This window comes from Callorhinus ursinus, unplaced genomic scaffold, assembly GCF_003265705.2.
Source record: "Callorhinus ursinus isolate GAN/ISIS: 27379988/994484 unplaced genomic scaffold, GSC_fseal_2.0 scaffold1, whole genome shotgun sequence".
Taxonomy (NCBI): Eukaryota; Metazoa; Chordata; class Mammalia; order Carnivora; family Otariidae; genus Callorhinus; species Callorhinus ursinus.
This window is the reverse complement of record NW_027397063.1, coordinates 63915811-63933729: the sequence shown is the minus strand read 5'-3', so window position 1 is coordinate 63933729 and position 17919 is coordinate 63915811. Positions and strand designations below refer to the sequence as shown.

The 17919-nt window shown below is 41.4% G+C and overlaps 1 protein-coding gene across 2 annotated transcripts in view; it reads right to left on the bottom strand.

The window, feature by feature from the left end:
* The window catches only part of LSG1 (large 60S subunit nuclear export GTPase 1), a 31545-nt gene extending 13840 nt beyond the window's left edge, over positions 1-17705 (bottom strand). Inside the window, exons 1-8 of one of the 2 annotated variants that reach the window (XM_073895277.1) lie at positions 17547-17705; positions 15888-16014; positions 12800-12920; positions 12314-12400; positions 11708-11794; positions 7605-7665; positions 5686-5862; positions 1412-1834 (exon numbers count right to left, since the gene is read on the bottom strand). In XM_073895277.1, the coding sequence (XP_073751378.1) occupies positions 1412-1834; positions 5686-5862; positions 7605-7665; positions 11708-11794; positions 12314-12400; positions 12800-12920; positions 15888-16014; positions 17547-17645 (1182 nt within the window). In that variant the 5' untranslated portion in view covers positions 17646-17705. The remainder of the gene's footprint in view (positions 1-1411; positions 1835-5685; positions 5863-7604; positions 7666-11707; positions 11795-12313; positions 12401-12799; positions 12921-15887; positions 16015-17546) is intronic. The other variant, XM_025876442.2, reaches the window with a different exon arrangement.
* Between the last annotated feature and the right edge of the window lie 214 nt (positions 17706-17919).

The following is a 17919-nucleotide window of genomic DNA, read 5'->3' as shown; positions in this document are numbered from 1 at the left end:
AGTAAGAAAGAAACTGGCTTTTAGGGAAGCTGGACTTTCTGGCAGCATGTAAGAAATGGATTTTTAGCAATCATATAAAGAAAAGAAGCTGAAGTTGTGAAGCTGAGAGAAATGACGTAAGTTCTCCAAGGTTCACAGCCAGTGAATCCATCCCACTGTAGCACTGGGGGGCATACTAGGTCTGCCTGGCTCCAGGGGCAATTCCTTTAATTAGCGCTCTGAAGTGAAATGTTGATCTGCTACAATCATTGTTAAGTGGTGGGGGAGCGCTTCAAAACAATTAGGATTAACTATACTTGGCATGTAACTTAAGAGCTAGAAGATTTTAAACCTGCCATGATCTACAGTCCCTCACAGTTTTGTTCTCCTGGGTGAGAGTCCTTTAAAATACCTTCTCTAACATCTTACATTTCCTTAGCTCAAGATGGGGCCTCTGGAGCTGTGCTGTATGTCTCTGAGGTCTGAGCACTTCTCACAGCCACCTCTAGAATTAGCATGTATTTAGCTAGGGATGTGATCTCCTTTCCCTTGTTTTTCTGCAACTAAAGCACCAGTCATGTTTTGCTTGGCCCAAAGATGTCGGGATTCTCCCTAAAATGCACCTGGAACATTTACAATACAAGTTGGCAGGGATCACATGACACCAAAAGCCTATAGAAAAAGGCAAGATTACTGAACTGGAAGTGTGAAGACACCCTTACAGGCGCTCTCATTCTGCTACCTCTTGGTAAGTCACAGGACCAGTAGGGCTGAATTGGAAGATGGGAGAAGATAATTAATATGAATAGGGGTGTAACCAATATAAGCCTTGAGAGAGTTCACTCTTTTGAGTTGGGCTTCACCTACCCCCACAAGGCCAGTGGGAAACAAGAGGGCAATAACGATCCTTATGATGCCAGAAGCTGGGCTGGTCCCTTGGGTGCCAGTGTAACTACCAATGGATTAGAAATAAAGGTACCCATGTGGTAGGGCACCTGGGTGGTGCAGTCATTGGGCGTCTGACTCCTGGTCTCGGCTCAGGTCATGATTTCAGGGTCCTGAGATCGCGCCCCGCATTGGGCTCCATGCTCAGTGCAGTCGCTTGGGATTCTCTCTCCCTCTGCCCCCCACCCCCGGGGCTTGTGCTCTCTCTCTCTCCAATAAGGAAATCTTTTTTAAAAGATTTTATTTATTTGTTGGGGTGGGGAGAGCACAAGCAGGGGAGCTGCCGGCAGAGGGAGAGGGAGAAGCAGGCTCCCCAATGAGCAAGGAACGCGATGCGGGTCTCGATCCCAGGACCCTGGGATCATGACCTGAGCTGAAGGCAGATGCTTAACCAACTGAGCCACCCAGGTGTCTCTCCAATAAATAAATCTTAAAAAAAAAAAAGGGTACCCACGTGGTAACAATCTTAGGACCTATTTCATCTTACCAGTCCAACTGTAAGTTGTCCGTCTTTCACCTTCTTCCCAGTGTGCAGCTGCTTAAAGATCTCCAACAACTCCTGCCTTGATACCAGGTGGCTAAAACTGTGTGTGCACTCCTTCTGCAGGGGCTTCCTACCCTGAGCCTCAGAATCCGCAGTGCAGCTTGTCTGCCGGTCCTGGCCACAGGCCTCTTTGTGAGGGTTGCTGTCCTCTTCGGAGCATGTCTGCCACGCCTCCTCCTCCTCCTCCTCCTCCAGACAGTCCTCATACTCACTGGGGTCCTCATCGCTAGGGGCAAGGTCACTAAGTGAGAGGGAACCGCAGTCTGGGAGATGTCTGGGCTCACTGTGTGGGACCGCAGCCTTATCACAACTGGACTTTTCAGACTCGGCTGTGTTGGCTTCTCCAGCACCCCCGTTCGCTTGTTCCTGGAGAGAGGACAGAAACCACAAAAGCTCAGAAGTGTGTAACAACGGCACCTTTCACTCTAGTGAATGTACTCAGAGTTGGTTATCTCAGATGAACAGAGGACAACACAAGTGACGAAGGAGACCAGAAAAAGTGAAAACAGGGAGACAAGGTAAGTCTTTGGGTGGAAGGACACAACAAACTATCAACAATGGTGCCCTCTGGGGACCTCACTTTAGACATTTCTGTATTATTTGGACCCTGTACAAAATATGCATTACATTTGTAACAGATACATCTTTAAAAAAAGCAAGCATTTAAAAAAGTCCGACATGTGTCAAGCTGAATTTTGGCAGTACATTCATTTTGCACCAGGCTGCAGAACAAAGCATTTCTCATTAACGATAAAATATTTAACATTCTCTTCTTTGCACAAAGCAAGAAGGGCATGGTTTATAATTTGAGTTTCTTTTCACATTTGCATTTTTAAAGACCGTGATTTGCATGTTTAAGGAAACTGCTATTCCTTTATAATTGCCTTTAATAAATCAAAGCACTGTGGAGCACAGCTTCCTCTGGATGAAATGCAGACGCAACAAAACTCCACGTGTGAAAATTATTCACATATGCAAAGAAAAAGATAAAAATCATTTACTCTTCAAGGATGTGTTAATTCTTCTGAATTCCTACTGATGGTTAAGGCAAAAATAAGACAATTTACAGTATTACTAATTTGAATTAACAAGAGTGAGTAGGTCTGGATTTAGAAGTGATGCAAACCTTGTATCACTTCTAAATTACCTAGTGTTAGAATGAGTAACCGTCACAGAACAGGACACAATGAACTCAGTTAAACAAGTATCCTAAATTTTAGGAAAGTAGAGATATAGAGAAAATGTCAGGGAAGATAGACATGATTTCATGATCAAACCTGGCAGGTCAAAAAGAAACATGGCAGCATGGCTTATAATAGAACCACAGAACTGGAAGCAATTTCTATGAGAAATGAGCAATAAATGTAAAGAAGACGGTGTGTCTTCACTGTGAGCTCTTCTGGATCATTTCAAAATATGAAAGAAACAGAAAACAGTAATATGAACTGAATGTGGATGTGTATTAAAAAAACCAAAACTAGAAGCACTTTAGGTTCAGTAAAAATGTTAAAGACAACAAAAGGACTTTGTGCCAGTTATATTAAAAACAAAAAGAAAGGAAAAATCAATCCCTTGAGCAAACACAGTGCAACAGATGGCTAAGAGAAAACCGAAGTATTCAGCTTGAAAACTTTTATTTTTTTTAAATAAGAAGGGATCAAACAACTGTAAAAGGAAAAACCAAATTTCAGGTAGGTGAGAAAACAGTGACTATCAAACTATTTCTAATAAATTCGTGTTTGATACTCAAATGACAGATGTGATTCCAGCTATGATATCACAACAGTAGCTGGTTATTGGTCTTGGGAAATCATGAAAAATGGCAGATACTTCAGAAGACTTGGGAGAAGTAAATGATGGCTAACTTAAAAAGGGAGAAACAGTATCTTCCGTAACCACTCCCTGTGAACTCAGAATTGGGTATGGGAGCAAGTCTACAAGATTGCTGGTGAGCCCTAGAAAGACAGTCACCAATGTACTACTTGGTTAACAGTTCAGGGAATACCACAGATGTAGAAACTAATCTTTTCCCCATTTTGATCGTTATTGGGTTGGTACACCGGGCTAAGTAAAACAGTGATAAATATTTATTAAAAAAACTTCAGTAAAACATTGGTTTCCAGGAAAGAGTTGAAACAACAAATAATGGTTAAGAAGACAAGCCATGAAGCCAGACTACCTGAGGATAATAAGCACTTATACTCACTGCTAAGATGATTAAATGAATACAATGTATAGAGTGCTTAGGACAGTGATGTCTGGCACAGAATAAGCTTTCATGGGTTAGTTTTTATTAACAATAGTAACAATGGAACAATTATTACTGTTGTATCCTTGTGAACACATCTGTATTCATCACATCAAAATGCTTGGTACAGAGGGCTTAGCAAGTTCACAAAAGGTTACAGAGCTCTCCCCTTGGTCCTAATCTGTTTGACAATGTTATCAATGACTGGAAAGAATATAGAGAAGGACAAACACATAAAATTGGCAGATTCAAAGCTAGGAGAGAAAAGCAAACTGTACAACCAAAATGAATTCCCTATCTTAGCCCCAAATCACTAACAATATTTCAGAGTAACTGTATGTCCTAAATTGAGAGAAATACAAAATAAAAAACTTTTTCCATTGTAAATATGGGATTAGATTTGCTAAGTCTTTTCTTTTTTAAAAAATATTTGAGGGATTTCATTGTTCACAGGTTAAATGAGCTAAGAGCATAACACAGCTCCTCTGAAATGGGGTGAATTAACAAAAACTGAATTATGGGGCGCCTGGGCGGCTCAGTCGTTAAGCGTCTGCCTTCGGCTCAGGTCATGATCCCAGGGTCCTGAGATGGAGCTTCGCAGGAAGCCTGCTTCTCCCTCCCCCACTCCTCCTGCTTGTGTTCCCTCTCTCGCCGTGTCTCTCTCTGTCAAATAAATAAATTCTTAAAAAAAAAAAAAAACTGAATTACTGGGAGTATTCTGATCACAAGAAATAATCACCCGTCTGAATATATAACGTATAAATTAAGTGACACCAACTGTGTTTCCAGACATAGGCAGACAGGCACTTGAGATGAAGAGTGTCCCAGATATTCTGTCCATGATGACTAGGACACCAGAAAATATACACAGAGAGAACTAAGGGGACAAAGGAAGAGTCCTCAGATCAAAGGCTAGGGAGGCGGACTTAGCTTCACTGAACTGAAGAACTTTCTAAATGTAGATAGAAAGAGTGAGCTACCTGGTCTTTATCATTTAACGCAGATAAATAACAGAGAGATTATGTGACTGTCTGCCCTGAAGGTGAGGGAAGGAATTCATAGTTAGAGCTAACCTGTGAGCTCATCAAGGGGAGGGCATTGTATTCACTGGCACTCAGCTCAACATACAAAACAGTCTACAGATGGTTGACAGAGATACGAGAAGAGAAAAGGAAAAGGCTAGGAGAAAAGGTATTACTTAAGTCTCTTTCAGCTCTAAGATTCTACTAGCAACTTCATAGTTATTACTAGCTAATAGTTACATTTTTTATTAGAAGATAAACCCCAGGAGTCCCTGGCTGGCTCAGTGGGTGGCGCATGTGACTCTTGATCTTGGGGTTGTGAGTGGCTCAGGTAAGTGTCTACCTTTGGCACAGGTCGTGATCCCAGGGTCCTGGGATGGAGCCCCACACTGGGCTCCCTGCTCAGTGGGCAGTCTGCTTCTCCCTCTCTCTCTCCCTCTCCCCTTCCCAACGTGCTCTCTTGCTCACTCTCTCTCAAAAAATAAGTAAAATCTTAAAAAAATAAAACAAATAAACCAAGATAACATGGTATATATATATCTTTAGGGTTACTTCATTTGTTTTGAAAACAATGTCAAAAGAGATTCTAATCAAGTCCTGAGAGGTAGAGGTAAATGCTTCGGTTGTACCTGCCTCCTGTTAAAAACAATTATAAAGTCATTACGAAACCTCCTATACAATTTCCTACTGAAACTTTAAAAAAATTAAAAATTATAGCTAACATCAGTGTGTACCACAGAGCCCCAGAGATGTCAGATTATTTGACACCAGAGAAAGTAACCTTGTGACTCATTTTTCTATGGGTCATCCTACTATCAGAGCATTTAGGGAACAAACAAAAGCCCTGGATTCCCATAACTCTTCAATAAGAAAAAACAATGCTTACTAACCAGGAACTGAAATCCTCCTCCCAGAAACGCAACCTGACAAAGTCCCCCAGAGGTTACCTTAGAGTCACCAATCAGCTGAATGGCTTCAGCCAAAGCTGACCAGAAGATAATCTTCACATTTTCTTTTTCAAAGTATGTGGCCCAGGAACTCCGCTGCTCAGCAGTCAACAAATCTGCCTTATTTATCAGAATGACGTTTTCCTTATTATCATCTATTTCTTTCACATAACATTCCTAGGCAAGACAAAGGTATTTAGACAGGCCTCTTCAAACAAGTAAAAATTGGGCTAATTATATTGAAAGCCCCCATATAGTACTAAAAGTTTTTACTATGCTCAGTTTTAAGTCAATCCTAATTTAAAGATTTTTCATCCTGGTACATTCTACTGACCCTCTCAACAAGCTCTGAAAAAGTCAAATCATATATACCTAGAAATACTCCCGACATAAAGAATTAGAAAGGGTAAAAGGAAATGCTTTCCTACCCTGTCGAAGTATAATAGATTCTTTAAGTAATGTAGTTCCTCTCTTGAATAGCGCTGAATTGTTTTACACAAAAGTTTAAGAACTGCAAAACTAGGAGATTTGTCAGCCAGCAGGGACTATTTTTCAGCCAAGTGATGATAGCCAGTAATAATCTCATCTTTTGGGGCGCCTGGGTGGCTCAGTTGTTAAGTATCTACCTTCGGCTCGGGTCATGATCCCAGAGACCTGGGATCGAGCCCCACATCAGGCTCCCTGCTCGGCGGGAAGCCTGCTTCTCCCTCTCCTGCTCCCCCTGCTTGAGTTCCTTCCCTCTCCCGCTGTGTCTTTCTCTGTCAAATAAGTAAATACATAAGTCTTAAAAAAAAAAAAAAAATCTCATCTTTTCACGTAAAAAATACTTTTTGAAGTCTAAAAGAAAAATAAGACCCAGTAATTGAAATTAATTCCCAGCCACAGCTCTTCATTAGGAAACACACCCGAGGTATAAAAGCTGACTTCGTATGAGTTTCAGTATTAAAACTGTCCCTCACCAGTGGATTTAAAAATATTCAGGGGCACCTGGGTGGCTCAGTCGTTAGGCATCTGCCTTCGGTTCAGGTCATGATCTCAGGGTCCTGGGACTGAGCCCCGCATCGGGCTCCCTGCTCCACAGGAAGCCTGCTTCTCCCTCCCCCACTCCTCCTGCTTGGGTTCCCTCTCTCGCTGTGTCTCTCTCCGTCAAAATAAATAAATAAAATCTTAAAAAAAAAAAAAATTCTGCACTTGGGCGCCTGGGTGGCTCAGTCGGCTGGGCGTCTGCCTTCAGCTCGGGTCATAATCTTGAGGTCCTGAGATTGGCCCCCATGTTGGGCTCTCTGCTGGGTGGGGAGCCTGTCTCTCTCTCTGCCTGCCGCTCCCCCTGCTTGTGCGCTCTCTATCAAATAAAGAAAATCTTTAAAAAAACATTCTGTACTATTACTACTATGGACTCAAACACTAATAGGAATACTTCACATGTGTACAGTGTTTTATTAATTTAAAACCTGTATTACATTATTTCATGTAGTCTTCACTCCTTAACTGTTAGTCCCCCTGGTGTTTTACAAACTTAGTTCGCTTGTAAAGTATCACAGGGGATGATAAGTAAGGTATGAGGGGAGAGAACCTCACAGTGTGGGTAAGATGCGACTAATAAGCACAATGCTATTTCAATGGACGTCTCTTAAAAAATGAGAAACACTGGCAAATGTCTATTAACAAACTGGCTTCTAAACTAAAAGCTAGAAAATTCATGTGTTTGCCCTTCCTACAGATGGAAATACTTGTTTTCGAGGGAAGACACCTGTCTAAACAGCAGCAGTATGCATGCACCTGCCCCTGGGAGGAGAGGGGGGTCTCCTTCAACACAGAGGAGAGGACCGAACGCCTGCCCACAGTGACGGCTACCAGTGATGCCGTCCTCGCACTGCGGCTCCAAGGACTGCGCATTTGAATTGTCACACTTCACTTACCAAATCCTCACATCTAAACAGGAGTGGGTTTCGAGCATCTACTATCTGGACCACGATATCACTGAAAAAGAAAGGTGAGATACTCTAATCACTGTGAAGTGAAACAATGACCATATGACAATAGCAAACACTTTCCACATATTAAGCATTTGACACATTTAACGTTTTAAGGTACAATTTTTTCTAAATAATTTTATTTGACAGAAAGAGACACACAGAGAGAGGGAACACAAGCGGGGGGGGGTGGGAGAGGGAGAAGCAGGCTTCCCGCTGAGCAGGGAGCCCAATACGGGGCTCGATCCCAGGACCCTGGGATCAAGACCTGAGCCAAAGGCAGACGCTTAAGGACTGAGCCACCCAGGCACCCCTTAACGTTTTAAGGTACAATTATCCCTAGTTTATATATGAGGAAACTGAAGCTTAGAAGCTTAGGAGAGTGAAGTCACTTGTCCAAGGTCACCAGTTGCTAAGTGATGGAGCTGGAATGGGAAGTCAGTCTGGACCAGAGGACATGCTTGTAACCATAACATTTTCTTGCTGTTACATGTACTAGAGAGCCTCTGATGTTTCGCTGCTAAAGCTTCAGCTGTATCTTCTAGTAAACTCTCCTGGTGAGGCAAAAAGACTATTCCAAATACTTTACTCCAAGGTGAGGTCTACTGTGTACTTAGGACCTAATCTACACTGGTGTTCAGGCCTCAAAAGAAAATGAATGAATCACTTGCTGATAGTTGCCACTATCAAAGCCTGTATCTTAGATAAACCCAGGGCTGATGAGACAAAGCGTACATCTAGCAAATCATCATCCACCAGTTCCAAAAACAGGTTTAGATGGCTAAAATACGAAACAGGAGTATATCAACTTAAGATGCCACATCGAAGCAGGAAGGAGGAGTCTAACTTCCTTCGTCACACAGAAGATGCAGCAATAAGAAAACTTTCTGCAGCCGATACAAGCTCCTCAGAGCCTTCACAAATGTAGGGGGGACTAGAGCAGCCGAGCGCTTCAAGAATAAATCTCCCACTTCTCTGGGAGGACCCTCCTTTCATTCTGCCCCCGTGGCTAGGAGAGATGCTCTAAGGGCCAGCTGCCACTGGAAGGAAATGAGCGGCAGACAGGCTCACAGCAGTCTCCTAAAAAGCCGTGTCTGGTTAGCCTGTTCCGAAGTAATGCTTATGCAACTAGGCTGGAGACAGAGAAAATGTATTAAATCAAGCTTACTATTTAAGGCAGGGCTTTGACAATCAAAGTGCATTTTCTTTCAGAATAGTTAAATTTCCAGCATAATACTGTGATTCATAGGAACTCACAGCCTTGCTAATTAATGACAAATTAAGTTCTCTAATTAAGTGGGTCCCGGTATTTCTTCCTTAAGGTAATATCTACCACTTTCAAACTGTAAGGATTTAACAGTAAACGCAACAATGACTGCAAAATGTGGACAAAGCCTAATAAAAAAATTGCAAGGTCCACAAACATCAGGTCTACCCACAAACAAGTAGACACCAGTAAGAAAAGACAAACTTAAGACCGCTTGCTTCGTGTGCTACTCGAGGCTGCAGAGCACAGCGCTGACCGTGTACCAGGAAAGGCTCCTGTGGTACAATAGTGCCTTATCTTCCTGGAATATGGTGTTCTGCCCTCAGTGCCCCAGCAGCTTCCTGCATTTCAAATGACAGGGCATACATCAAACCTTTTCCAATAACTACGCTTGAAATTAAAAAGGCAGATGGCTTAGCTAGCCTGTTACCAAACAGGAGACATCTGCTGTACCGAACACATCAATAAATATTTCCTGCTAAAAAATCTGGCAGTAGTCACTTTATTAATAATATTTCTATGTAATTCAGATCCACTTCCATGTGATATAAACTATATATAAGTTACAAACATACTCTCTTTTACAAACAGAGAAATACCTCATAATAAAAGTAACAGAGCAAGTAACACTGTAAACTAACTGAAGTGAGGAGTTCTAAGTACAGGCTTCCTCTGGAGAAACCAGTTGCTTATTTAGGGACATAAATATGTGTAAAGGGCCATTCTGTCAAAGGTGAAAGAAAGAACACATATGCTTCCCTCTCAAAACCTATAAAAATGAAAGTAAACTCTGAAGCTCATTAGGACACAGGAGCAACTGACACATGGTAGCCCAGTCAAGAAGCAAGCCTGTTCATGCTCCACAGCCCCGAGGAGGCAGATTAGAAGCGTCAGATGAAAGGTCTCTAGGCAAGGGTGAAGTGTAGGACTGAAATCAATCTGAATGAGGAGCTCTTAGGTCTGCTCCCCTATTCCATCCAGGCAGGCAACTACACCCCCTCAATCTCCTATCCCAATGGCAGAAGGCTACGGTTTATAATGGAGAAAATGAACCTGAGAGGCTGAAGAATTGGGACCTCAAGCACAGGTGGGGGAAAAGGTGCCATACTGAAAAAGGGGGGCTTAAACAAGTCTACATACCAAATGGTGAAAATGAGCAACCCCTTTGCAATATACCACCACATTTAGCCATGTTCTTGGCAGAAGACCATTCTTCTCTTTAAGAAACTGACTGGCTCCAGGGAAAACCCCTACAGATCCTAACATCTTGGGGTATTCCAACAAAATGAAATTGATACCTACTTGGTCCTGTACAGTGAAGTCTACCAGATGGCAAATTCCACCCAAACAGGTCGTCCTGTCAATCAACTTTATAAAGCTTCATTCTTAAATATGACCACACTGGGGTGCCTGGATGGCTCAGTCAGTTAAGCATCTGCCTTCAGCTCAGGTCATACATGATCCCAGAGTCCTGGGATCAAGCCCTGCATCGGGCTCCCTGCTCAGTGGGGAGCCTACTTCTCCCTCTCCCTCTGCCCTTCCCCCTTGCTGGTGCTCGCTCTCTCTCTCTCTCTCTCTCAAATAAATAAATAAAAATCTTTAAAAATGTATGAACAGACAACAAACATCACTTGATATCTGAGGAAGGCCTCTTATATAAAAGTCAGAAACCAGAATAAATAGAAAAAAAAAGGAGCAGAGAGGAAAGACAGACAATACAGGAAGGAGAAAACCTAAAATCAAAAGAACAGAAAAACAAAACAATACTGTTAAATATGCAGATGGGGGCATTCCAAGGCCAGGTTTCAATTATGTTAAACCTTGTTACCATTTCTCTTTGGAAGCAGCAGTACACATCTTCAACTGCTCAAGAGGCCCTGAAGAAGAGATCCACTGTGCTCCACAGAAGTTCCCCAGGAGAATCAATGGGTCTTCCCAAGCCTCATTCAAGCCTAACTGAATCAAAGGGGCCTGCACAGAGTCTGGGAATCAGCAGCAAGCTTCTACACTTTTCAGGCTTAGAGATTTGCCTTGTTACCCTGACCTCCCCATATCCCAGCCCAATAGCCTTCTCTCTGCCCCTGCCGGAGCAGGATGGAGAAGGTATGTGAGTGAGTTAAAAAAAAATTGAGATATAATCCACAGATCATAAAATTAACCCTTTTACAAGTTTACAATTCAGTAATTTTTAGTATATTTGCGAAGTTGTGCAACCATTACCACTAATTCCAATTAAAACAAATCACTCCTTGATTCCCCCAATACTCATCAGCTGCTCCTTTCTCTGTTATAACTCGGCCCACCGCCTTTCTATCTGTAACACAGCAGGAATCACACTCTGGATTTACCAAGGACTGATCATCTGAGTGCAAAGACTGACTGCGCTTCATTCCTGTGCCCCTGATGCCTTCCCTACAATGTATTTTCTCTTTGCAAGCAGACATCTACCCCCTTTCACACCCGTATTTTCCATATTTCCAATAGGAATCAACAGACATTTGCTAAAATAACTGTAGGTACTTCAGAACTCATCTTACAGAAAACGTTCACCATTCTTACATGCTTATCAGCATGTTCACCTAATAATAACAACAAAAAAAATCTATACTTTGAAAGAAATATAGCATTATACTTTCAGTTTTTATAATAATCCTCAATAGCCATTTGCATAGCTTAATCCCTGAGCACCCCAGCCCCCGGGGTCTATGAGCATTCATCAACATCCAAATCTAATCTAACACCACTAATGTCTTCCTTACACCAAAGGAAAATGGTAACTTACCTTCTCTCAATCACCCTCCAGAGCTGGCGCCAAAAGTCCAAATTTCTTTCAAATGGAGTCAATAGCAATTTTTGTTCCTCTTCTAGCCTGGCTTTAGAATGAAAAGTTTTTATCTTTGCCAGATTATAATCAAAGGTTTCAAGTAGTAGAAACACTCAAATTCATTGCATTAAAAAATACACAAATATCAACTATCAAACTGTTTTTATTACTTTCTGAGTCATCATGAAAATCAAATTTGAAATTTTATACTTAAGCTACTTAAGCCCTAGACATTCATCCCACAAAATGACATTTTCCCACACACCTCCTTCTGGAAGAATGTTCAAGAGAGCAGTGATCAACTCCAGAGTGACTAATGGCTAGAGAAGGGTATGAAGGAGAGAAGGCCAGGAATGGAGCGTAGTAATCAATTTACCATCTTTGTGCAAAGATGCACACGTACCCAGTAATGCTGGTTACACACAGAATTTGCACTTGAAAGAAGAAATCTACTATTTCCTTTTTTAAAAGAATCAAGCCTTCAAAATGCAAATAGCAATGCAAACACACCAAAATGCCAGGCTCAGAACTTCAAGACAAATCTTCATATATTCTAACACTCACCGGACAAGCTGACGTCTCCATTCTAGAAAGTTATCTTTCTCTGCCTGTTTGAGTTCTTCTGGACTAGTGTTTTGGTCCCACTTTGGTCTGAAACAATCATAGAGGGAAAAAGAATTACATGTGAGTTACCAAAATAAAACAGAAGATTTGGATTTAATAATGGCAGCGATAAAAGGAAACAGGAAAAGAGAGAACACCAAATGAAAAATTTTATACTCAGGAGTCTTGTTATGCCTTGTAATGTTCTACATTCTTTTTTTTTTTTTTTTTTAAGATTTTTATTTATTTATTTTAGAGAGAGAGAATGAGAGATAGAGAGCACGAGAGGGAAGAGGGCTAGAGGGAGAAGCAGACTCTCTGCCAAGCAGGGAGCCCGATATGGGGCTCGATCCTGGGACTCCAGGATCATGACCTGAGCCGAAGGCAGTCGCTTAACCAACTGAGCCACCCAGGCGCCCCAATGTTCTACATTCTTGCTCAACTCACCTCCGTGGTACACTCAAGAACTGTTTGTTTTCTTCATGGAGTTTCTTAATTCTCTGGCTTTCCTCAAAAGACAACAGCCCAGTTCTAGCCTCAGGATGCACAAACTTGATATTAAGCTTCTCTGTTTAGAGAAAAGAAAGTACTGTAATTGATGTGGCAATCTAGAGAGTGGATATTGGTCATTACTTGGAAAATTAAAAATGCAGCATCTAAAACAGAATTTGAGCTTTCTTGATGTAGATGACTCCAGCCTTGGATAAATAATTTCCAAGTGAAGTTATCTACCAAAAAAGGAATGAAAGAAAAAAAATCTTTACTAAAGCTTCCAAAAGGCCAAAAATTTTTTCAAATACTAATTTTATAAAACTCCATATGCTGAATGCACTTCAAGGAAACAGAAACAGTTAAGAGTGGGAAGGACTGTAAAAGTTCAGTACAACCAATCTCATTTTACATATGGGGAATAATTATCATCCAATGGGAATGGGTGGGGAAGCAAAGATTCAGCAAAGAGACTCCCTCCAGTTAAAAAACTGGTGAACTACTACACGGCCATCATTTATGTAGGATGTTTATGATGAATGCCCACAATTAATGCTATATAACAATTCAAAGGAATAAAAAAAAAAAGCCAAGTCCATGTACAAACCAGAGACCTCTGTGAACCCTACAGATCGCATGCCAAATTTACCTGTGTGTGTGTGTGAGTGTGAGTGAGAGAGAGAGAGAGAGACAGAGAGAGAGGGAATGAGTGTTTTTGGACGGGTTGATGGTATCCCAGCTTCCTTTTGACCCCATTCTATTCTCATCTCCTTCCAGACTCAAACTCTGCTCCATTTCCTCATTAATCTCTATTTTCCGTCATGTGTCTAAAAATTAAAAAAATTTTAATTACACAATACATAAACACTTTTAAAAAAATTCAATAAAGGCATACATTCTCTTTGACCAACTCCCAATCTTCTGCCTACCTATGCAATCTCACTTCCCTCCTTGGAGATTATTGATTAAATGTGTAGGCCTCCAAGTTTTTTCCTAATATACACGTAGATATAGGGATTGGTTGGATTATTATTTTTTTCCGGGGAGAGGGAGAGAGAGAATCTAGAGCAGACTCCCTGATAAGTGCAGGACCTGATATGGGGCTCAATCTCAAGACCCTGAGATCATGACCTGGGCTGAAATCAAGAGTCAGACGCTTAACCAACTGAACCACCCAGGCACCCCGGTCGGATTATTTTCTTAATGCAAACGGTACCATACATATGCATTATTCCACAATTTGGTCTTTTCATGTGGTAACAGGTCATGGAGATCCTTCGCTTTAGTATCCACAAATTTACCTCATTCTTTTTAACTGCCATATAGTATTTCATAGCGTGTCTGTGCCACAGTTTAGCCATTTTTTCCACCTATTGAACATTTAGGTTGTTTCCAAGTGTTCATTATTAAAATATGTCAGAAATACAAATTCTCAGGCTCAACCCACACCTACTGAATCTCCAGAGGAGGGGCCCAGGAATCTGTTTTCCAGGTAATTCTGATGCTTACTAAAATAACTGCTCTAGCATAGGTATTAAAAAGTGGAAACACCAGGTCATAAAACATGCACTTTTAATTTTTGATACTGTGAAACCAAATGCTGTATTTTCAACCTCTCCCTCTGTGCTGGCTCTCACCCCATAACCTATACACACGCTGGTATTAACCTTATGTTAATGCTTACACACATAAGCACGCGTGCACACACACACCTCTTCCTGCCATAGTCAAGTATCTTAAAAGAATGCAATTCTCAAAAGAATAGAACAAACTCTAACACTCCTCACTCTTCTGCACTTATTCCACCCCCTTCCACAAGGTCTGGTTTAGTCCATGTCCCTATTAATCTTGTTCTGATCCTTTGTGCCATTCTTCTATTACTGCTATTTCAGTCTTGCCTGCTTCTCTTGCTGGACTAATGTAACTGGTCATTCCTGCTCAAAATCCATCAGTGATCTTTCAAAACAATGAAATCTAAAATCACATTTGACACCTGCTTAAACCTCTCAAAAGATTCCTTTAAAGCCCTTATTCTCTCCAGGCTCTAGCCCTTGCCCGCCTCCCTCGTGTTTGCTCATCACACCTGTCCCTGTGTACTTCAAGCACCCGCAAGACCAACTTATAACCATTTTCTGAATAAAGTAAGCTGCTGCTCACATGTTAGCTTGAGTCCTCCACCTGTGTATATCGTCTTGGGTCACCTCACCTGTCCTAACATCTACTCATCCTTTCAGACTCAGCCCCAGCATAAAGCTTTCCTTGACTGGCCCTGGTCATCCTTCAGACAGAATGAGTACTAACTACATCTTTTATGTTCCCATTGCTTGCTACAGACTTCTTTCATAGCACCTAAAAATTCTGCAGAAACAAAGTTATCTTATTCAACACTATACTCTCAGTAGCCAATGCAATCCCTGAGAGTAGCTGGGGCCCAATAAAAGCATTTAAATAAATGAATGAATTTGCTAAACAGCACAATAACATTTATAATAAAAGAGCAATAAAAATAGTTTATAATGCTACCTGTGCCAGGTACTTTTCTAAGTGCTCAGAAGACACATACCAAAAAACATGGGAGAGCAGTGACTAAAACAAATTACATGCATGGAAAATTCACTATACTGTGTCAACAAGTGCTTTAAAATACAATTCATATTGCCCACATAACAACAGCAGGCCCAGGGAGTTGGCTTCTAACAATGGTATCAGAAAACATTTTCTGGAAAATTCTGGTATTGCCCGTCATAATGCTGACTGGTCTTTTTCCTACAAGAGATTCAGTTTCTTGAATTTGATACAATGTATACTCTGAAGGTTTTTTTAGAGCTTAATTTTAAAACTGTGACACATTCTGTACTTCACAGCTTGATTCTACTTGATTAGACCTTCCCACACTCTTCTGGGATATCTGCGTTTGGGTTAAAGACAGCCCATTTATGAGTTTATTAGGGTCCACAAAAACACTTCCAAATAGACAAATTTGCATCTAGTCAGCAAAGACGGAAGGGTGACCAGTGTCATGTGTACTCAGAAATAAACAACTTACCAGCTACAAAATCTGTCCCTGCAAGTTCTGCAGTTGCAAGGAAGTCATCGAGGGAGCTCTGTTCAGTCACTGACTGAAGATTAAGACGACCCCAATCGTAGCCATCATTGAGCTCACTTGTGTGTAACTATGAGTAAAACACAGGGTAATAATACAGCTGTTCTCTTCTGGTTCTGACATCTGAACAAACTCTAACCTCCCAAGGAACTAACTGTTCTGTGGTCTTGAGGGTGGTGTCAGCCCCTTTAGAGTCAATGCTAATACTAGTTAACATTTAACTAGTAAACACTTAAACACGACAGGCACTTCATTATTTAATTTTTTCTGAAATTTTTGAAATAAATCTTATTGTATCTCTGTTTTGCTGATGAGGAAACAGTCTTGAATAGATAAAAATAACTTGCTTATAGTTGCTGCTAATGAATGGTAGAGATAAATTTAAATCCAGACTCTCTGATCCTGACAGACATAGCTGAAAATTTTTGATGGAGACCCACAGTAAAAAATACACGTTACACAGTGACTCAAATGCTGCCATACGCACAATGATACAATTCTGTGCCACTAAGTAGAATAATATGGGGAAAAAAAAGAATGCTGAAACAAAGTTACCTTATCACATGTAATACACTCTGATATTTTGAGTTCTATCCTGTTGGGTTAAAAAAAACCACTGATTGGGACCTACTTAACTAATTCCCAGGCGCAATCCAGAGTTTGATAAACACTATTCTAGCTACATGCTCACTACAGTACAAATAAATAAAAAAAACTGAAGCTTAAAAGAGTAGGTGGTTGGTGCAAGGCCACAGGTCAGGAAAAAAAAATCAGAGTAAGGATTAGAATACAATTCTTAAGGATTCATATTCAATCTTCCTACCACTTCCTAAAGGCTATATTATAACAAGTTCCCTCAAAATCAATTAAAATGATCAGTAATCTAATGTCTAGACTAACTTGGACTTGATGACTATGGAGGAGCCCTGTATATGCTGCTTACTCTGCGTATAAAATGGCTGGAAATCAGATGGTATTACAGTGGCACACACAGAGAGCACAGGTTCTTATTGAGAACTCAGTAAATCTCAAATACTTAGAGGTATGTCAGAATAACAAACAAAAGTCAAACTACTTCATCATTTTTCAAGGATCCTGAAATTATGTTCATCCCTAGGTCCACGGAAGTATTAGGCCAGCTCACCACAGTTTGGAGATGCACTGTTCATCTTCCAGCGAAACCGTTAGGGAATAATAAGGATGCAGCAAGCATTTGAGTTATTTTGTATTTCTGGTGGCAACCAGCCACTCTTGGAGGATTCATTCTTTGAAAAATACCAAAAGAAGTAGCTTTTATGTTTTTTCCTGCTCGGAAACTTTCAAACGCTCCCTACATTCAAGATTCTTCAAGCTCTCCCAACAGCCTCATCGTCACACTAGCCCTCCTTTCCAGCCTCTACCTCTGTGCCCTGTGCCTTGCTAGAAGGAGGGCCTGCTTATCGGCCTGACAGGAATTTAAATATGCTGCTCTTTCCAAACCCTACTTAGGCGTCACTTTCCCCACAAAACTTTCCTGTGACTTTTGACTCCAGGCGTCCAGCATTCAGACTCTCTCTCTCACAGCCAGAAAGAAAGGCTGAGAAACACGATAAGCTGTCTTACCCAGGAGTCGCCGTGACGGTGGTTACGGCTCCGCTGGGTCTTCTGGCGGATAAGGGCCCGGCCGAGGGTGCCGGGACCTGGCGCTCTCCGGCGGCCCATCGCAGCACCGCACTCGCGAGAACCCTGCCGGCACAACACGCGCGTGTTCCGGTTTTCAAGAGCTCGCTGCCCGGAAGTGACGTATAAGCGAGCCCAAGTAGCGGAGGCCCGAGTTGAAGAGAAGGCGGAATAACTTGCTCCAAACTGCCCTTCATATATCTCTCATTGCCACTGTTACAGAACGTAAATATGAAAATGGCCCGAGAACTTAATTTCTATGGCTATCTCTAGGAATATCTCAAATTTGGATAGAATGAGTGAATCAAAACAATGG